The sequence below is a fragment of the Triturus cristatus genome, chromosome 9 (genome assembly GCF_964204655.1).
Source record: "Triturus cristatus chromosome 9, aTriCri1.1, whole genome shotgun sequence".
Taxonomy (NCBI): Eukaryota; Metazoa; Chordata; class Amphibia; order Caudata; family Salamandridae; genus Triturus; species Triturus cristatus.
The window spans coordinates 27214166-27236612 of record NC_140592.1 but is presented as its reverse complement, the minus strand read 5'-3'; the positions used below and the strand labels follow the sequence as shown (position 1 = coordinate 27236612).

The 22447-nt window shown below is 45.9% G+C and overlaps 1 protein-coding gene across 2 annotated transcripts in view; it reads right to left on the bottom strand.

The window, feature by feature from the left end:
* IL17RC (interleukin 17 receptor C) overlaps nt 1-22447 on the bottom strand; it is a 249876-nt gene that overhangs the window by 90444 nt on the left and 136985 nt on the right. For both annotated transcript variants that reach the window (XM_085624288.1, XM_085624289.1), the window contains 3 exons: nt 10448-10492; nt 7203-7333; nt 3539-3598 (listed from right to left, as the gene is read on the bottom strand). In XM_085624288.1, the coding sequence (XP_085480414.1) occupies nt 3539-3598; nt 7203-7333; nt 10448-10492 (236 nt within the window). The remainder of the gene's footprint in view (nt 1-3538; nt 3599-7202; nt 7334-10447; nt 10493-22447) is intronic.

Here is a 22447-nt window from a genome sequence, read left to right as displayed (position 1 = left end):
GAGAGCAGTGAATCATGCAAATGGATTCCAGAAAAAGAACACCTCAGGGTGGTTTGAGGTGTAAATTATTATTTTCAAAGAGTAAACATGAGGGCTGATTGAGCTTTCAATGTTTTACTCGAAGTAACGCAGGGAGTGCCGCTCCATCCTGTTGAATCAGGTCTGTGAATCTCTTGTATGTTGCACTGGTGCGGAACTAAACAAACTTCAAAGGCTGGTGCACCAATGCAACTCTACCAGATAGGATGGGGTCCGGAAGAAGGCCCTTTCTGGAACTATGCTGAAACATAAGAGTTGAGAAGACGTCACTATGGTTCTGATAACAACAGGTCTGACAATAAACCACTGAAGGGGCACTGATGGAAATGTGGCCAAAAACAACTCGTGGTGGCCTCAACAACCAACACATGCTGAAATATTGGCTTTAAATGGGACTTTGGAATGTGCGTACGGCTGTGCAAGGCGATTTTGTGTTTGCTGCTAGTTCAAATGGATGCACTTTATAGATTCTTTGCTGTGCTTTCATGGCTTTGGGCTGAAAAGAAAAAATACATCATGATTGACGTATTGATTATACTGTTGATATGCAGTTTTTCTGCATCTTTCTGCTCTGTTAATGAAAGCTGCACCCCTTTTAACAGGTGATATTTCCTGTATTAATCATGAACTAAGCACCAACACATGATGTGCTCCAGCTGTAGAGAAGTCAGGTGCAAGGGGGTTTTGGTGTCGATCTAACGAAGAGAAGCTTTGTTTAAAGTACCCAATGCACTTTAAAAATGACCATGTTGCAGGCAGTTGGAGCCCTGCCTTGGTGCAGTCAGAGTGTGGGTACAAGCTTCCTCCTTCCATCGGTGTTGTCATCTGGTCTTGTGCAACTCCAGCTCCAAAGAACAGTGAGTTGCTTTCCAGACAAGATTATATTGCAGAAGTTGCACCTCAGACAAAGATAAGAATGCTGCATGTGGGGCAAAGTTTGAGACAAGACCAAAAAATCCAAAACCTGGTGGAGCGGGGAGATGCACAGTGGAAACATTTCCTTTTGAAAGTGCTCGGCAAACATATGTTTTGTCTGCACTTCATACATTTACACACCAGACTATTCCATTTTACCCATTATATTTGGGCACTGCGAGGTAAAGCGATAAATCTACACTCACAGGACTTTTTTCTCAAATGCCAAAGCCAGGATTCTGAGGGACATCACAGACAACTCGAGCTTTGCTCACATTGTCTAGTAGATGTCACTTAGAGCCGCTTGGTGGAAAACACTCCTACCCCTACCCATCAATGACTCTACAAGTTCATGCAAGTTCATGTGTCATTTTTGAGTCAAGGACACATTTCGCACTAAGAAATAGCGCGAAACACAAATGCTGTCAACAAGAGCCACTCATGTTCTGGTTGTACGTATTGTTCCTGCACTCCAGTCCTATAGTTTGCTGCCAGTGGGGATGTAATCACCCAATGTGGTGTAAAGGTGTAAAATGTGAATTTAGTGTAACGCGAAACTCCTGAAATTACGCAAGTTATGTCAGCGTAATTTACATTTCACTCAAGCCTATAAGGCACAGATATCTACCCTCTGGTTGGCTGCAGCAGTCGAAGCACCGGTGCATGCTGGGAGAAATGAAGCAAGAGTACTCAACGCGCTCCAACCACGAGGACCTAAATCACGTTATCTTGTCTTCGATAAATGCGAGGCCAAGAAAGCAGACCATCTCAGGTGGGTCTGGCCTCGCGAGACACCAATAGGTAAGGGGCTCTCACATTTTAAGATAAAACCTTCCATTGGATTGGCCCAATAGAGAGTGTATTTGATGGAAGAAAGAAAGAATTATTCTTTAATCTAGTGTTTATTTCACCTTATCTTTCAATCCTGACAAGATCTCCATTGATCCTATCACTTTTTCTAAAGAAGTCAAAACAATCCAAGTATAGTTTGGACCCCTTTTACACTCTTCTCAACTCTTCCACAATTTAACATTTCTTTTCCCTATGTGGTCTCTCAAATTTGTAAACTTCATCACATTCGCAGCTCTGTGCCTCATTTCCAACTCTATACATTCCTTGGTACAAAAATATTGCATTTGTTCCTCTGAACTTGCCAGTCTGACATTGTCTTCATTTGTGCACCCCACTTGCTAAGTACTCACTCCCCATTTGTCAGTCCCAGCCTGATCCAGTTTTGATTTTTCTCACCCTTTCACTCATCAGAATTCCCTCGTCAAGAAATATCACTCTTCCGCTCTCTTTCATTCTCTTACATTTCCTATAATAACAACTTTAAGCTCCAATCTGGCTTTAGTTGAAATGTTATGTTATGTTATTCGGATTTCTATAGCGCACAGCTGCCCCAGCAAAGGGGCGTCCCGGCGCTGCAGCATCAGAGAGCGGAACCAAACACTAAAGCAGAGGGACATCAAAAATAGAAGGATGATCAAGAAGACTAAATTGGGGGGAAAAGAAAAGTTTTAATCGCTTTCCTGAAAGCAAACAAGCAGTTCATCCGACGAATCTGGACAGGCAGGGAGTTCCATAACTTGGCTGCCCAGCAGCAAAAAGACCGGCCCCCAGCGCGAAGGCGTTTTACGCGGGGGACAATAACCAGATGCTGCCCCCAAGGAGCGCAGCTGACGCGGGGGAACATATGGAACAAGCAGGTTACCGAGCAAGCTCAGCGTAGCCAGGATAAATAAATGAAGGATAGAACCATGAACACTCAAATACATCTCATGTCATATTAATTTAGTTTTATGTTAGAATACCGTGCTCTACAGTTATCTTACAAAAATACTGTCCAACTGGGTGTATCGTTGTTGTTATTAACTCCAAGGGGGTGCTTTTTTTTGTAATTGTTTATATTTAGGATATGATATTAGTGCCAGACTATATTCCGATATTGAAATTCTGGCCCCGTACTATTGATCAATATTTTCATTGTTTCTTTAGATATCTCTATTATGGGTGCACATTGTGTTTACCTCCAAACTACTAAAGCTGCTATAGTTTGCATAATACCACACTGAAATCTCTGCCCTCTGTTTGTCTTTCACATGTAGATGTAACAATGCACAGGTTAGATGTGTTTTAGGCACATTAATGACAAGACATTCTATTGGGGTGGGACACATAAACCAAGCCAACATACATCCAGCAAAGCCTTCTTCCAGTGAGTGTTAAACGTACACTGTTGAACAGTGTACAGAGCAGCACAACTGTTTCCATAATATTTAAAGTTTTAACACTATCCGTTTTACTTCCTCGGTCCATATCTGACTATTCTGCATGCATGCCCATTTTTTGTCCATAAAATAATGAATATTTATTTTCATAATTCCATATATCATATCTGTGAGGCTCTGGCATGGCCAATATCATACAAACCATGGCAATGTTTCTATTTAAATAGGCCACACCTATTCCCACTGCTCTCCAAATGCAAACACAACAAGAAAAAAATCGTTATAACTAGGAAGTCAACCAAGGATGCATTTTCATCTGAATCAAACAAGCATTGATCTGGGATCATACGTACCAGAATGCAGAGACAGGGAACAATGTCTGAATGAGAAATCGTGTAATTTATATCTCCAGTCTGTAAAAAAACAAAAAGGAATATATTTAGGTTGAAAAGAGATAGATGTATAATGACTCTTTCTGCTAAACATATTTATGCCACTGTGCAGAGAAGGTCACAGTACCCCATCAGGCTGTGCTCAATATGTTTATGCTACTTGCAGGTTCACTTCCTGAATGTCCATCAGACGCAGGCATATGCAAGATGTTATGTTATGTTATGTTATGTTATGTTATGTTAAAATGAATTTATAGAGCGCACGTACACCGGGGAGGTTTCATGGCGCTATTTAGGTTGAAATCCAGGTCATAAAAAGAGAGTCTAGAAAGCCTGTCGGAAGAGCCAAGTTTTTAAAAGACTCCTGAAACCGAGGAGATTGGTACAGGAGCGAATATCAAGGGGAAGAGAATTCCAAAATATGGGGGCCTGGTGGAAAACCTGGCAAAACCAGTGCGCTTTAATCTAAAATGAGGAATGAGTAGTACATTTTTGTGAGCTGAACGAAGATTTCATGTAGGAGCATATGTGTTAATCATATTATCAACAAATTTAGGGCTCTTTCCATAAAGTGACTTAAAAATAAGACATCCAGTCTTGAAAGCGCACCGCTGAGCAACCGGAAGCCAGTGTAATTGCTTCAGAAGGGGAGTAATGTGATGATACCTAGGATGATGAACAATCAGACGAGCAGCCTGATTTTGTACTATCTGTAAACTTCTGGAGAGATAAAGGGGGATGCCAAAATATAATGAGTTGGCATAATCAACGTGGGACATGACCATGGCGAGAATCACCTGAATCCGGGCATCATGAGTAAGGTATCTGCAAATCTTTTTTATCCTACTGAGTGGAAAAAAACAGACGGAGATCACTGAGCTAATTTGAGGCTTCACATTAAGATCCTGACTGATGATCACCCCTAAGGCTTTTGCCGAGCTAGAAGGAACAGGGGGCTGACCCAGCTCCCTTGGCCAGAAATGGGGTCCCCATGGATTTTTAACAATGCCACCTGTTAAAACCAGCTCCGTCTTGTCCGGATTAAGTTATAAATGGTTCTTGTTCATCCATTGACTGATGAACAGCATGGTCGATTGAAAAGCATGAACCGACTCTGAGGAGTTACTGGTGGAGAAAATGAGCTGAAAATCATCTGCATAGTTGAAAGTGCAGACTTTACGCTCCTTCAGAGCTCGGACAAGAGGGAGGAGATAGAGATTGAACAACAGGGGAAAAAGAGATGAGCCCTGAGGGACTCCACAGGAGATTTTGACTCTAGGAGCGGTAAATTGAGCTGTACAGACTGCCTGGGAGCGATTTTCCAAAAACGAACTAATCAAGCTAAGGGCAGGGCCCGCAACTCCTGCATCCCTCACACGGTCGACCAAAAGGGAGTGGTCGACCGTGTCAAAAGCAGCAGAGGGATCAAGCAGGACGAGAGCCTGCGAGGAGCCACTATCGACCTCACCACGGAGGGTGTCTAGAACTGTGAGAATTACCGCCTCAGTGGAATGCGCTGGACGAAAGCCAGCTTGATGGGAGTCCAAAAATTCGGATTCCTCCAAGAATTCAGTAAGACACCCTGTAACATAGGCTTCCAAAATCTTAGCTAGATAGGGAAGAAGGGAGATAGGGCGGTAATTGGTCAGGATGAGTGGATCTGATCCCACCTTTTTTAAAAGGGGGACAACAATTGCCTCTTTAAAGGTTGCAGGGACGATTCCTTGAGACAAGGACTCATTTAAGAGGTTAAGAGCAGGACTAGGAAGGATAGTCAAGATTTCCTTCAAAATGCAGGGAGGGCAACAATCATTGGGAGAACCCAATTTGACTTTTGAAAGAAGGTTGATAAAAATATGCTCACATATAGGAGGAATATGCATGAATATGCAAATCTGTCCCATCTGCCTCCTGACCATCCATGCATAAGTGATCCTGCAACTTGTGCAGAGACCGTAGAGCTCTAGAACGCACTTTAGGTACGGTAGTGAAGTTAAGGGAAAAAGTTGATGGGGACTCTGAGATTTGCCTTTGCACTCCTTTCCCAACAGACAAAGAGACAGAAACAACTCTGTCTGTCAAAGGGAGAGGAGTTGGCTTAAGGGGATAGGAGTTGGCCTCACGGCTAGGGCGGTCGTCCTCGAATCTGGGGAACTGGGTTCGAGTCTCGGCAATGATGCTGAACATCCTGTGATTCTGGACAAATCACTTAATCTCTCTGTGCCTAACAAAAATGAATGTGTCCTCATGTAATGCAACTGGTGCTATGTAAAGCGCTCTGATACCCGATTCGGGTTAAGTTTGCGCTATATAAAACTCTGTAAAAAAAAACATTAATTGTACATCTATATCTGATAGTCCTATTGTCTAGGTCTTTCAACAGAACCATGGTTTGCTCAGTATGGTAAGGGAATGTTTGATTATTTCACATATGCAACATATTTACTTTATGAAGTTTCCCATGTTCAAACGTGTGTCTGAAGAAGACCTCTTTAACTATGCATTAGAGGGCTGAAACATGTCAACATTGTTTTAAGGTGGGCTAGAAACTTACTTATTCCAGTCTTCTAATATTGGTGTGCATTAATTATAAGTTGAACAAAATGAAAAGATCCAGGATCATTGTCGTTTGTTACGACTTCTGTCTCCTGCAAACTAATCTCATCTAATCCTTCCACTACTCAGATTTTTAGTGCGACAAACACTTCAAAAGACAACAATGTTTAGCTCAATTTAAATTTGCTTCTTAAGATAAAACCCTTTATGACTTCTAAATAATGTCAATTTACACATCTGTGGGACAATCACACCTCAAAAAAAATCTCCCCTGGCACCCTTCCCTAGGAATGTCTGCACCCCTGCCATTATGAATGTTTGTTTTAGGGTGCAAGCTCACTAAAAGGGCGACTGTGCAGTGTTAACTCTGCAGCAACAGCACCCAGGTACTACCCCACGCCCCCCGAATCTGAAAGGAAATTGCCAGAATTCAGCATTTGTTGGCAGATCAACACATGATTCTTTGTACATACAATTGTGAATTTTGATAATCATTTTAAGGTAGGGACTTTTCTTTTTTATTTAAAAAATATAATGCAGCGGAAAGACTAGAAAACTCTTGCTTACTAAAGTATAGATTTCCAAGATGCAAGATTGTTTCTCCCCTCAATCAAGGCCATTTTCTGCAATCTGGCTCCTTCTTGTGGCCTTTGGCGGTGCCACTGTAAGGCAGCTGCTGGCAGGGACTTTAATGGAGCACATGCACCATCAGGAGGAAATGACACTTCTTTGTGTTCATTAAATCACTGGCCCCCACCACTTTTAAATCCTACAAACCCAGCACCTGCTAATATGCTGTGTTCTTTTGACTTGTCCCTGCATTGGTAAGGCAGCCGAGGGCCAGAGCAAGGGGCCCCAGCACTCACCAGGTTGTGGCTGCTGTGCAGCATTGGTAAGGCAGCCAAGGGCCAGAGCAAGGGGCCCCAGTACTCACCAGGTTGTGGCTGTTGTTCAGCATTGGTAAGGCAGCCAAGGGCCAGAGCAAGGGGCCCCAGCACTCACCAGGTTGTGGCTGCTGTGCAGCATGGTAAGGCAGCCAAGGGCCAGAGCAAGGGGCCCCAGCACTCACCAGGTTGTGGCTGCTGTGCAGCAGTATGCCGCTGTGATTGTGCTCCAGGCGCAGGCTGTGGGGCCGTTCTTTAGGGCCGTTGATTTGGATGAGGAAAGCATCTTTCTGGAAGGACAAGATGGGCGATGGAACTGCAAGGATAAATGCACCATGTCAAAGTGAGCCTCTGCGAAGGAGAATTAACAGTCACAATGAGCTACATTCTGAATTAATATTAAGAACCGATTTGTTATATGCATTGATTGTTCAATCCTTTTTTTCTGTACACGTGCAGCTTCTGGTTTAAGTTCTATATTGAAAGTAATACAATTATTTTAAAAATAAAATAAAATAAAAACTGTTACAAAGAGCAGGCTTTGCTTAAGGTCAGTTGATGGCCTCATATTATGAGGGACAACTTGTTCCAGTGCATTCTTTCCTTCCAAGCTCTTTCTGAGCTCCCAGAATGCATTGAGTTGCTCCTTGAAAGTCCCCGGCTGTAACATTGCGAGTAGATGGAGCCCAATGCTCAGCTCCATCCTCTGCGAGGACTGTGAGAGCTGTGCAGTGGTACCCTAGTGATGGCCTGCAGGGAACTTCCAGAAAGAGCAGGGGGGATGGGGGAGATTTGGCCAGGTGTTAGGCTGAGGTGAGTGTGACTGGCTCAGGGCCAGGCTTAGCTGAGTGGCAGAGGCAGCAGCCTGACAAGAAATTTGAGGACATCAGGCGTGTGCTTTTATCATCTTCAATGGACCCAGAGCCAAGAATTGAGAACATGAAACTTAAGAGTTGCCCTACTGTTACTAGCGGACTCCAGGTCATCCCGGTCGTCCAAGTCTGGGGCTTCTCTTTTAACAATCAAAGGCATTCTGGGAATTGTAGTCCTGGTTCAGCTTGCCTACAAATGACTGGGATATTGCTCTACAACACTGCTTTGAGGAAGAGAATCTCTAGTAGAACACTGTCCCCCTACTTACCCTAGTTGTCTTCTTTTGCATCCCTGGGGCATGAGGTTACCCCCGCTTATTTTAACCCTATTTACAACTAGGGGATTATGGGGCTTGATGGTAACTCGAATGTACAAAGTAAAGGGCAGTCTGGAGTAGGAAGAGATTGCAATCAAGGTGCTGTCTGCGGTGAGCCGCAAAGCAGGGACTGTGGTGTGTGCGTCCACGCGACATCAGAGGTTCACATGTGCTCTACACTACACACACGAGAATGGAAAGACTTACAGACAGGCTAGTTTTTGAGTCCTAGAAACCAAGACTTGAGGGTAGAGGCTGATCAAGTCCGCACACAACAAATGAATATTGTGTCTAATTATTAAATAGTGCACGAAACTAGAGAGTACACCCCTCTTTACTCCCTAAAAAATAGGAACAAGTCCTACAACAACATTCGATGCAAAAGGTTTCAGCACTATATACATTTATATTGACATGACATATTAATATTCAACGACAGTAGCTCGATAACGAAGACATCTAACTCAAGATGTATCTTTCATAGAGAAATGTTCTTCTTTATTTTTCACAGGTAGAAGTTCTTTACATTTCACATTTCATGTCCTCATAGCCAACGCGTTTCGTCTCCAATGAGACTTCTTCAGGGCTTTCATATATGCCATACAGAGTTTTTCTTAAAAGTTCATATGGTTCGAATTCGATAATCAACGTTTTCTATAAGTCAGCCAGTCCTCAGTAGCCGTTTGATAACTGGCCACATACGTAATCAGCATCCAATTTGAGTTCTGTTGGACTCTGGCCCAAACTTTGGGGCCATCTTGCACCTAATACACTTGGCAATGGGTACCAGCACAGCACTCAAGGGTGGCCTCCCCCAAAGAGAGGACCACCCCTAAATACTACATGGGATAATGAGGGATATCTTGTTTGAAAAAAGTATGTGGCAGCACCTTATGCACCACAAAGCACCCACCCCATCCTGAGACTACATGCGAGGGTCTGGAGGGTGAGGCGCTGGAAGACAGCCTCAAGGTCCATCCACCTACAAAGGGTCAATGGTGGGCGGGTCAGACTCTCAAGACTGGACACCCACTTTGAGGAGGCCAGGGCATAGAATGGAGAAGAATAGAGAGGCAGACAGATAGCAGGGGTCAACATAGTGCATAAATATGCAACACCAGGGAGTGGCTGGAGCTTACTGTCTACCTGTGCAGGTAAAGGGTCAGAAACTTCGGTGGGGGTCAGTAAGGACCTTGCCCCACAGTCTATTCTCTAGGTTCCACAATAACGAGGCGTTCCAGTTAGGGGGAATGAGGTTCCCACGTATATCCTAAATTACTATAAAAATGGAGGTGATGGAGAAACCTCTGTAGCAGAAACTCAGGGAACATGAAAAAAAATGCATGAAAAAAAAGCTGCACATCCCAAACCCAAAGAGCAACACAGAACAGGGCCAGCACAAGCACACAAAAAAATGGAGAACGTAGGGTAAAAATGTAGAACACACCATCATACACATGGTAGGACCGACGACAATGTTTCTTTGTGCTTAGATTGACCAGTCCAGACCGAGGCACTTTGCCTCCCCTCAGTCTAATGTACATTTCTGCAGCTGGACTCACAAAACAGAAAAAGCAGTAGAGGGCCCAGAGGAGAGTAAAAGCCAACTAAGAGTAGAGGGATGGTGAAGTAAATGTTCTGTGTGGCCTCAAAGCTGGGAACTGAAGTGATAGGGTTTTGGGAGGAGCAGGAGGAAAGTTGTTACTAGAGGAGTAAAGTTACGACAAAGGGTCTAGGGGCCACATAGAGGCCATTGAGCCCATCCTAGTGGTAGGAAGTGGGGGATTGTCTCCAGTTCAGGGGGCATATTCCAGAGGGGTAAATAAAGATTGTTGACAGTTCAGAGCACATGTGGGTTAACACCAGCTCCAACTAGAAGAAATTCAGGAACCTACACAAGTGAACACTGGGGGGTGCAGGACCAGAGCAGCCCCCACAGAAGTGGTGAAGAGAGGAACAGTGAAGGCCTGGGAGAGTCACTGTGGGCCGTCGCATCCTGAGTAGAAAGCATGGGTAGACCCGCTGACCATGATGGGTCTGTGGGTAAAGACGCCGCATCAGGAGAAGACCTCATTGGTCGGGGTCAGAAATCCGCTGCTGATCGGCGTGTTAGTAACGCCTGCTTCCAGAAACACCGAAAGAACGAAGCAGTGGGACAGAGTGAGAGCAGTACCCTGGCCTCAATCCAGAGCGAAGGGCCCAGAATAAAGAGGGGTTCAGGAGGACCCCTCGAAGACTCACTTTCACAGATCTTGATCTTCTGTCGGAGGATTTCCAGCTCGCAACCTGCAAAGAGAGAAGCGGAGACTTCGTCACAGCGGTTCCTAGCAGTAAACTGATCCGCTCCATCCTGGCATTGACCATACTAAAAACATGTGCCACGACAGAAGCACTGCTGGTGGCATCACCAGAACCATAGGGGTAGGGTAAGTGACATCACACGCTGTATGGCACATATGAGTGGTATCACAGGGAATAACTTCACATACATCATGAAACCGCTCTGTGTTATCACAGCAAGCAATAGCATGCACCATATCAAACTGCAAGATTACATCAAAGGAAATGACATCACATTTCCCATCAACACCTGCGTGGCATCACAGGAAACAGAACAATGTCACAGCAAGTGGCATTGCAAACCAAATGAAGCTGGTCGATGACATCAAAGGAAGTGACATCACACACTCTATAAACACCTCAATGGCATCACAGGAAAAAACATCACAGTCCTCATGAAAACGTTCGATGTTGTCAAAGGAAGTGACATCACACACACCCTATAACGGATTTTGATGGCATCGCTGAATGCAATACCAAATACAACCAAAAACCAGTTGATGGTAACACAGGAACTAAAACCACACAAACTATGAAACTGCTGAATGGCATCACGTCACTTACCCTAGGAAACCCGTCATCATCAGAGAGAGTGACATCTCATAACCATGAAATGGAAGCCCTCTACCATCACAGTGAGTGAAATCACACGCCCTGGCAAACAGGTGAGTGCAATGAAAGGGAAATGTGTACTGTGTGTTAATCCTGGACGGACAACCCGTTGCTCATGTTGTAACCGCCAGTAATTTGATTAGTTAAACATTAAGGTTCTGCAAAATAGCAACACAAGGGAGTCAGTTGTTACTCCAACAAACCGCTGAATGACGTCCCTGCGACTGAGAATAAGTGATGTAAATATTGTTGTATTAGATTGTTTAATAATGAAGATCACATCGTATCACCTGTATTTATTTGGGACTCATTCACGAAGCTCTTTTCGTGTCCAAGTGTGACTCATTTTGCCTTTGTTACAAGAGCAACATGGCATTTGCGATTCATATAAATAGATGTCCTCGCACGGGGTTCCAAACACCCCTCCTGAGGGCTGTGAGACAACACGAGCTGGGATGTACCATCTTATAAAACCAAGGATTGGGAAGAGAGGTCTCAGCTCGAAAATGCAGGGCTGTTGACTTTGCCAATGCTTTTTTTGTCTGCAGGCCTGCGGATGCATCATGAAGCATGCACAAGCATGGCTGGCAACCTTGTAATGGGCTTTCTATTAAAAAAAAACTACGCCAAACTGGCCGCAGATGTACACACGGGTCATGACCAGGCTTATGTGAACGTCAGGATATGACGTCATGATGATGCGGGAGCATGAGTGCATCACGAGGATGGTGGAGTTTGCTGTTGTAGACGACGGATGGCTTTTGGGATGGGAGAGCCCCTGCATGGTATCTTGTCTTGTTCCCCTGCCCTAAGCGCACGACTGAGGGTATCTGGTATCCTGACTTTTATTCTGGCCCTGGCTTCGCGCTAATCTAGCGTGTGCGCAGAGGTCAGTCCTTGACTGTGTGAGGTCCGGGCGTCTCATGTGATCTGGAGGGGTGCACCGAAGAGTACCCTCAGAATGGACAGAGGACTCCTGTTCCTGTCCTAGGAGCAGCACATAAACCAGCGGTGGCAGACTCCGCAGCTGTGCCCAGGTCATTGAGAGTGTGGCCCACTGGCTGTCCCATGCAGGGGTCCACTTATGTGTCTGCCTAGAACCTCGCACTGACGTCCTGCATGTGTGCCAAGTGTGTGTGCATGTGTAGCATGCAGCAGAAAGACTAGTCTGTATATGAGTCTGAGAACTGAGGCAGTGGTATCGTGTGTGGATGCCCCGGGGTTACCATGGCACAAGATACGAGGAGGGCAGCTTTCGCACACGGTGGAAGTGTACAGGCCTGCAGTCCTGTGGCTGGAGGGAGGAGATTCACACATTGACGTCAGGAGGATGGAGAGAGGGCTATCTTTACAAATTCCACGGAGAATTCGTTAGCACTTCGAGCGGGTTAAATAAACGGGGAAACTTTGTAAACTTCACAAAGAGTGAACATGTGGAACTTTGAAGAAACTTTGCCAATAAAAATACTTGACAGACTCGTCTCCTATAAATGTGTTTTTCTTTTTCTCTCTCTCTCTCCTTCGCACGCGCTTAGAGACATAGATGCAAAAGGACGAACAGACGCTTGACTTCTATCCTGCACTAACGTCATCTCTAGGTGAATTGTAGTGTCATGACATGACGTCACTCAGGTGAATATTTGAAATAATCAAATCCGGCAATAAACTTGAAAACCTGTCAGTACTGCATTCTTTACCGGTTCTAAGGTTTGGTTCAGGAGCAGACACCTGGGTATTTCAGGGGCAGACACCTGGGTATTTCAGGAGCAGACACCTGGGTATTTTAGGAGCAGACAACTGGGTATTTTAGGAGCAGACACCTGGGTATTTCAGGAGCAGACACCTGGGTATTATAGGAGCAGACGCCTGGGCATTTCAGGAGCAGACACCTTGGTATTTCAGGGGCTGACACCTGGGTATTTCAGGAGCAGATACCTGGGTATTTCAGGAGCAGACACCTGGGTATTTCAGGGGCAGACACCTGGGTATTTTAGGAGCAGACACCTGGGCATTTCAGGAGCAGACACCTTGGTATTTCAAGGGCTGACACCTGGGTATTTCAGGAGCAGACACCTGGGTATTTCAGGAGCAGACACCTGGGTATTTCAGGGGCAGACACCTGGGTATTTCAGGAGCAGACACCTGGGTATTTCAGGAGCAGACACCTGGGTATTTTAGGAGCAGACACCTGGGCATTTCAGGAGCAGACACCTGGGCATTTCAGGAGCAGACACCTGGGTATTTCAGGAGCAGACACCTGGGTATTTCAGGAGCAGACACCTGGGTATTTCAGGAGCAGACACCTGGGTATTTTAGGAGCAGACACCTGGGCATTTCAGGAGCAGACACCTGGGTATTTCAGGAGCAGACACCTGGGTATTTCAGGGGCTGACACCTGGGTATTGCAGGAGCAGACACCTGGGAATTTCAGGAGCAGACACCTGGGTATTTCAGGGGCTGACACCTGGGTATTTCAGGGGCTGACACCTGGGTATTGCAGGAGCAGACACCTGGGTATTTCAGGAGCAGACACCTGGGCATTTCAGGAGCAGACACCTGGGTATTTCAGGAGCAGACACCTGGGTATTTCAGGGGCTGACACCTGGGTATTGCAGGAGCAGACACCTGGGAATTTCAGGAGCAGACACCTGGGTATTTCAGGGGCTGACACCTGGGTATTTCAGGGGCTGACACCTGGGTATTGCAGGAGCAGACACCTGGGTATTTCAGGAGCAGATACCTGGATATTTCTATGGAGCGGCAACTTGAGGCCTTTGGAAGGCCCGAAACATCCGCAAAGTCAAAGCTGTGTGGGCGCTCGGAAACCTTCCCCTTGGATATTACACCTTCAGTTGGTGCAGACAAAAGTGAGCACCTGTGTAAAATGAGTGTGAAGAGTCCATACAACTCTCGTTTTCGTGACATTGTACTGGAAGCAATGTATACAAAGTTTGTAGGAAAAATTAAAGGTAATTTAATTAACACCTACATTTCAACCGTAAAAGGTGGATTTACCAAAGAGGACACTGTGTCTCTTTAGGGCTCTGGGAATGCATAGATGGATACTCGTGAATTGATGTCCGGGTTTCTAATGTCTCCACGAGAGGAAAACAGGGATTCGACTATTTAAACTTTATTTTGTGTCCTGTGTGAATCCGCCACAAAGAGAGTTTCTGCCCAATATAAGGGGTTCCCCTGAATCTAGTCTGCCGACGGTACAGAGAAGGAGGCCTTTCCAAAGATGCGCGGCTTCCCTGGGAATGGCAGAAAGAAATGAGAGTCAAAAAGATGAAAGGCCGAGTCAACCCAAGGGAATACCGTAGCAAGGATGTCACGGGCCCGGAGCAAGCAAGGAAAAGTGCCGCTTTGACTGCCGTTGGGGTAGTAAAATGCAGCATTGCTACGGTTTAAAGGGCCCCTCAGTGCCCCGGTGTCACTGCACCTGCTGCACCAATGGTAGTTGCGCCCCCGCCTAAGGGGGTTTGCATCGTTCGCATGAAGCTAAAACACATATATCTCAGTATAATAATGCAAGGGCATCGTTCACCACATAGCCCATTACCTCATGCACAACCTGTAAATTAACAAAACATATAGCTTCGAATAGAAATGACGCGACCTCCTGACAAGTGTGGGGCGCCTCAAATTATTCACACTGAAATGTTCCTAATATAAGACAAAAACATTTCGATAAATCGAATAAACAAGCATTGGCATAGCCAATAGGTCTCGCCTTTGGGACCTTATAAGTGTTCAGCCATACAACAGTTGATGTTGTTGCACCAAGGATATTGTGCTGCATAACTAAGGGGCATATTAGCAAGGGCCATATTGCCGCTTTAGCGGCACTTTTTGCCTCTAAAGCGGCGATATTTCTATCGCCCTATCAGCAAGCTGTCGCTAACAGCAGTTAGTGACAGCTTTTAGGCGATAGCAAGCGGTTTGGGGCCCGCTTTGTATGTCAGCGATATTTATCACTAATGACATGCAAAGTGGGCGTACCCAAACTGTTAGCGACTGAAAGCAGTCGCTAACACAGCTATCGCCTATTAGCAAGGCAGGCGAAGCGATGAAGAAAATCGCGCTAAACGCGATTATTGCTATAACCTAATGCCTGCTAAAAACATGACTAGGAGCCATCCAATTGTGGAGTGTGACAGTGATCACGCCCACACAGTGGTACACTCTTGCCACTTTTGGTAAGAACGGAGCCCCCATTTACATATTTAGGTCCTGATGAATGCCCTGGACCCTCCTGGGCCAAGACGGCAGAAACATGTCGACCTCTAAACACAACGGTTAGGGGACACTAATTCCCCCACATACCGTCACCTGCTTTTAAACATCATATAGTTACCTTTCACATTAAAAAACACAATGAGGATAACTATAATGATTTTTAATCTCACTCACTCATACACGGGCCCCCACTTAGTTTAGAAGTGCATCCCTGTCGTCAGGTGTATGCCCGCCCTCTATCAAACCAAGGTTTTAGAGGGCGAGGACTGCCAATGATGAAGCATGACACCAGGCGTGTGTGAGACCAGTCCTTCACTTTTTGTGAGATGTCCCCACTCACAATATAACTCAAACCTTATAGTGGTTATCACTTTAGGAGCAGCTCTTTTGTGGTTAAACAAAAAAACATGACTTACCTGTTTATCCAATGGGAGGTGGATCTTCAGTTTAAGTCCCCATTGGCGTTAATGCGTGAATATCGCTGGATTTCCAGCGATATTCACGCATTTCGCCGCTATCGCTGGATATTTTAGCACAATAGAGTAAAATGTTGCTAATAGCATGTTTTCCCTGCTAAAATATCCAGCGATAGGCAGCGTTAAAAATGAACACGCTAAGCGCGTTTTGCGATAAATATCGCAACTTCTTGCTAATAGGCCCCTAAATACTTATAAGCTCCCAAAAGCGAGACATATTGGCTATGCCAATGCTTGTTTTAAATGTTTCTGTGGTTGATTCAGTGAAGACCCTTATGTTGTTTTGCAAAAGAAGCGTTTTCTTTTATTTTTTACTTTGCCATCAGTACCACAGACTGCCCTATGTATGCTGCTTCCCACTGGCGCCACACATTCCTAAATCGGTGCTTTCAAAGACACGTCGTTGTGTTTTTTTCTCCTGCTTCTTTGTGTGCAGCCAGCCGGCTTGCCCACAGCCTGTCGTGCCCAGGTACAGAAAGCAGAGTAGTGCCGAACCGCGCTAATTACAGTCACTGCAGCTGGTTTCAAAGCACTTCTAACAGTCTGCGCGCGCTGCCTACTTGAAAGCATCAAATGTGCACTAGTTGTGAAACAGAACACCTGCTTGTTGTTTAGCATGTGTTTCTACCGATGATTGTTGTTGTCAAAGCACCTTGATACAAACCAGCCCTGTTTACATTCCCGCTCTCTCCCCAAAGGATTAACAGCTTTCTCTCAATAAATCTGCAGCCTATTCTCCTCTTAGAGGCGGCTGATTCCGAGAGTGGTGTGAACAAGGCAACAAGTGCCTGCCAATCACTTGAACACACATAATTAGTGACAGTCTGGTGCACTGGAGTCTTTGTAGTACTGACTGGCGGCCCTGGGTAACAATGGCGGAGGAAAGATGCTCTTATCAGCCACACTTGAAGTAACAAGCATTGGCCGCAATACGCGGGAAGCTTGTAGTAATGTTTTAAAAAACACGCTGGTGATGCGCACGCGCGCAGCAGCAGCACGTGAAAGTGATCCAGCTGGAAGGGAGGCAGATGGCAGCTGCGCGCGTGCACGCTCGAGTGAATGCAAGCGCTAGGCCATCAAAAGCCTGTGGCAGCACTTTGGAAACCCGCACACTAAATGTCTTGCAGAGCAGCGCATGCGCTGGATTTCCAGCAATAATCGCACATTTGGCAGCTTGCGCCTGGAATTTTATCGCTGTTGAGATAAGCATTGTTGATTGCACGCTATCTCAGCGATACAATTCAGCATTAGCCGGCGATAATTATCCGCGCGCTAAGCGCGCTGAGCGATAATTATCGCCGGACCTTGCTGATATGCCCGAGGTGACTTTTGTCAGCGAGGCAGAGATGGTATTTTACCATCCTTATCTTGAAAATATTTTTCCGCAACGGTGTACGCTGAAATTCATTTTGGTTTGTTACTGAATATTATTCATTAATCCACATTACAAGCAGGTTGGTCGAAATTTAAATTACACTGGAGAAATGTACGTAAATATGATCATTTTGCATTATGCTTATTATGAGAAATGCCTGAAACTAGTCCATTATGCCACTTTCTGCAATTACACACCATTTGCGGTAAAACTTTACAGTGAATGTGTGATTTGGAGTAAAAAAAATTACCCCAACCGAATAGGAACAATTTAACGCAAGTGGCTGTTGTTCGCTGTGCTTATGTTTTTTTTGCACTATTTGTTTGCAGGAAATTCATCCTAGCATCAAAAATTGCAGTGTTGACACATTTTTAACTAAAATATAGCACAAAAGACAGATTTTCATTTTATGTAACTCTGCAAACATTTCAGGTAATTACAGAAATAGAATTATGCCAACGTGGCACATCCCTAATCAGGCTGGCGGAGCCAGAAAGCTGGCATTTGAGCACTTTGGCATTATTTAAGCATATCTAATTGGGACCACCCCAGAGGTCCACATGTTCTGCTTAGAACATTGCATGTGAAATGCAGTGCGGCGCCTGATACTGTCCAGAGCTTCACTCGTCACCCTTCAGTTGTTAATCGTGATTTCTAGGCTTTGAATGTTGGCTTGTGGCATTTGTATAGCACACACCTGGCCAAACGCAACGGTGCACAAGACAGGGCCAAAGGCACAGAAACAGTCAGCCAGTGGTAGGCGAAGTAACTGGATTGTGGATGGTTATTGCATTGTGGTAAACTGTGCTTTAACGATATGAGTCTTCGACTCTTTCCTAAATTGGACCAGCGTTGGAGTGCTCCTAATGGATACGGTCATGTTGTTCTAGATCGTGGGTACATAGATCGAAAGGCCTGCTGCCTTGTATTTTTCTTTTTTTAAACTGATAGCTTTCGGTCTGATGGAATCCTGGCTGCAGGTGTGCGAGAGTCACCAGAGATGAGGAGCTTGTCGGCAAGAAAAGTGGGGTTCTGGTTGTGATGGCTTTGTAAATGGTGCAGCTAGTTTTGAAGATTTCCATCAGGTTCGGGGTGATGTGATCATTTTTCTTCCGCTCCTGATGAGACATGCTGCAGCATGTAGGATGCCATTAAGAGGTACCATAGAGGAGTCTGGGAAGCCATGTAGCATGGCGTTACAACCACCCAGATACAAGAGCACACCTGAACAGCAGTTCTGGAGCTGCTTTCTGGGTGAAACAGTTTTACTTTCTTTAGAAGAGAGAGTTGCTACCAGGTCATTTTTTAGGTCGAGCCTGGGCAGCGCATGCGCTCTGCTGCGAGGCATGCAATAGTGGAGTATGGCTTTGAAGCCGCGCCCACTCTCCGCCCATATTTTGAATTGGCTTGTGTCATTGTCCTTCGTAAACGCTGGCTTCTGAGTCGTTATTAGGCTTGTCAGTCCCTCCTTGGTACTGCCTTGTCGGCATTTGTTACCCCCCATAGCGTCTGGACCTTTTACTGGTGTTGCTACACGGTCTGCTTCATAAGTTGGTGAGCACTATTTTCTTTAATGCTCTTCCCTTATTCCAACCACGATATCGCAGACCCAGCCTGATTTTATTTTAATAGTAATGTTTTTAATTAAATTACAGCGTGGTCCGCTTTCAATATAGTGGCCGCGCTTATTTATTTATTTGTTTGTTTACTAGCGCCCATGCGGTGCTTCCACATTCATAGAGACCACACCCCTTTCTTTACACAAACCGTGTCTAAAGAAAGGTGCGCGGTTGACATTAAAGTGAAACCGTGGCATGGGCACTTTTACCAGAAACAAAATCTGTTTGTCAACTTGACAAACAGATGCTTTTTTTGTCAAAGCCCCCATGCCACGGTTTCACTTTAATGTCGGACACACCCCTTTCTTTAGACGTGGCTTGTCTTAAGAAACGAGTGCGCCCTTCATGAATGTGAAAGGGCCGCATGGGCACTTGCAATTTGCAACACAATAGGTCTTGCACGTGCAACAGTTTAAGCTATTGCATTGCCAATAGCTCAAAGTCTCGTAAATGCGAGACCTATTGCATTACATTCTTTGGCAATGTGTTTGTTGATGGTGAGTGTTGTGCCCTGGGTGAATCCACGTGGCTAGGCATTCAGTGAAAGTTGGGGTTGAAAGCAGGGCAGGAGTCGTGGGTACATGCGGGTGGACAGGGTCCACCCACCTTTTTCACAGGGTGGACGCCTTTCACCCTGCCAAGAAGTTGAGCTCCACTGAAAAAGAGTCTGAATTCGTCCCGGTGTAATTTGCAAACACCTGGACACATTCACCAGCGCCTGCACGTTGTTGTCTGCTTTCGATCGCAACAACGTGCAGGCGGAAGGGGGCTTTCTTAGTTCAGACTCCTGCTGGGCCGAATCTGAGGGGTCATCGGGCCTCCTTTTGTTCGAGTCTCCTGGCTGGCAGCAGCCAGGAGTCTCACACCTAGAAGCCAATGAAGTGGAGGGGAAACAAAAGCTCACACCTTGTGAGCACTTCACACATAGTTAAGAGAGGCAGCTTTTCACTTTGTTCTGTCCCTGTTTAGGAGATATACACTGCATACACTGTAAGAATGTCAGACGTGTTGGTCTTTCCCTGTATTTACACAAAATGAATGTAATTTATATTGTGCTTACTACCCCTGAGGAGGCATTGAAATAATTTATTTTTCTTGTAAAGCACTATGGGTAGCGGAAGTTTACGCTGACAAAAGACAACATTGTTTTATGTGTAGCTTTCAAAAGTCTGAATCTTCTGCCTACATCAGGTGGGTTTACCTGTGTACTTTAAATGTGCTCCAGTGTACTCATGATAGACCTGCTAAACATACATTTGAGGTCTTAAGATCTGATGTCACTTCCTATGATGCCACTTCCTGTGATGTCACGCGCCATGAGGTCACGCGCCGCGATGTCACACACGGTAATGTCATGAGCCGTGATGGCACTTGCATTGTGATTAACTAGGTTAGTCCCCCCACCCCTTCTTTTTTTAGGGCTTGTGCCCTGGTTGAAAGCCATCAAGATTCATGTGACAGAGCAAAATTGTAATGTTTCATGTTGTTGGACTTGGCCCTTTTGCAGGGTCATCCCAGAACTTTTTGCCATCCTCCTGTATTTTTTCTGACCTGTTGTTGGTGGTTTTAGGACTCTGGGCACTTTATCACTGCTGATCACTGCTAAAGTGCATGTTCTCTGTATGGTAAACCTGGTAAGATTGGTAGACATCTGTTTGGCATATTTAATTTACCTCTCAGTCCCTTATACAGTGGTATCTCGTATACCCAGGGACAGTAAATTAAATGCTACTGGTGGGCTTGCAGCGCTGCTTGCACCACCCACCAAAGTAGCCTTTCAAACCTGTCTCAGGCCTCTGCTACTGAAGGGCCTGCGTGTGCAGTTTACTGCCGCTGTGACATGGCACATAAAGTGGTTGCCACGTCTGTGACTCCCCTTTTACTACATATCAGTCACCCCTAAGTTAGGCCCTAGCTAGCCCTATGGGCAGGGTGCGGTGTAGGTAAAAGGTAGGACATGTGCCTTAACGGTGTGGCATGTCCTGGTGGTGACAAACAGCCTATTTGGTTTCTCACTGCTGTGAGGCCCCCCTCTCATGGGGATGCATTGGGGATTCCCTGATATGTGCTTCAGTGGTAATTCCCGTGTTTCTATATTATTTGACTAGATTCCTTATTTGTATTCAGAATTGATTGACATTTTTCAAACAAACTCTAAGAATTAATTTACTAATAAGCAATTGATGAAAGCTTATATAAGAATAAGAGTTTGAAATGTTATCACTGTGTACTTTTAGAAGTGGGCATTTCTGTGTGCTATATGTCTTTGGTCCTCTGCTAGGATGTGTATTGACTGTCTGGCTTTGGAGTGACAGGGGCTGGGGAGGTGCATTGGCTCTGGAGAGTCTGGATGAGTCACCGCTAGGCTGAATAGGCCTGGTCTGCATTTGGAGTGGTAAGAGGAGTAGCACCTGCACCTGAATAGAGCTGTGCCTGCCTTCCACAATGATGGCTCCACCCCCCTGTGGTGTGTCTGGAGCCAAGCCTTGCTATTTCAATGGAGGTTGTTGTTTCAAAGTGCCCCCCAGAACTGGTTTGGACTGGGCTCAGAGCCTATGCCAGGGGTAGAACAAAGTCTGTAGTATAATAAGTACTGGGGCTGTGACCCCATGTTTTTTGGGGAACTTTGTGAACTTTTGGAACTGGAACAGGAGAACACATTGCATGGACTGCAGTGTTCCAGGAGGAACCACCATCTGGGACTTCCTGCCTGTGGGAGTGAGCTTGCTGCCCGTTGGGCAGCTGAGGGGACTCCTTCTTTACTAAAAGTAACCAGTGTGCTGGCCTGCTTGGGCCCTGTCTTCTGGGATATTCCCTCCTGCTATTCCAAAGAGCGTGTGGAGTGCTGTGCTGGGATGGGAGAGTTTTCCCCTTTCCCTCCCTGGGGCTGACAGAAAGAGCGTGAAGAAGCGTTCTTGTGTGTGACAGCACGTGGTGAGCGCTGTGTTTTGCAGCCAATATTCCTCAACCAAATGGGTAGCATTTCACAGCATCGGGAGCCTGAGGCCAAAGCTGTTCACAGAAATCAAAGGCGGCAGCTCGTCAGCTGAGCGAGCACCGCAGGTTTCACAAACATTGGTGGGGAATTAGCGGGGCCAGCCGGAGCTTGCAGCATTGCCCGGCCACACACCCAGAAGTCTTTTCACAAGCGTTGCTGGGCAACTAGAGGGGCCGACTGGAGTTTGCAGCATTGCCGGGCCACGACCCCAGAAGCCAGCGAGGATATCGTGGCCGGAGTTGCTTTTCAGCATTCCCACAGTGGGGCTGGAGAGTGGCTGCGTGAGGAGCAACGCCGAGAGGAAGGCTCGCCAGTAATCCAGAGGTACGTGCAGCACTGCCTTGCCCGAGGGTTCGAGAGGAACGGCAGAGCTGAGGGGAAGCATCGCTCTCCCTCTCCCTGCCAGTAACGGCCACCGGACAGCAAGCCAGGTGAGGAGCTAAATGAGCATCACCCTACGTGGCCAGTGGAGCAGCGGCCTCGGGTGGCAGCAGGCAGCTACCGGAGTGACCCTTGGCCTCACAGCCCTACTATTAGGCTCGTTTTTGGCCGCTCGTGGTAAACCTTGACAGATGTCCCCGA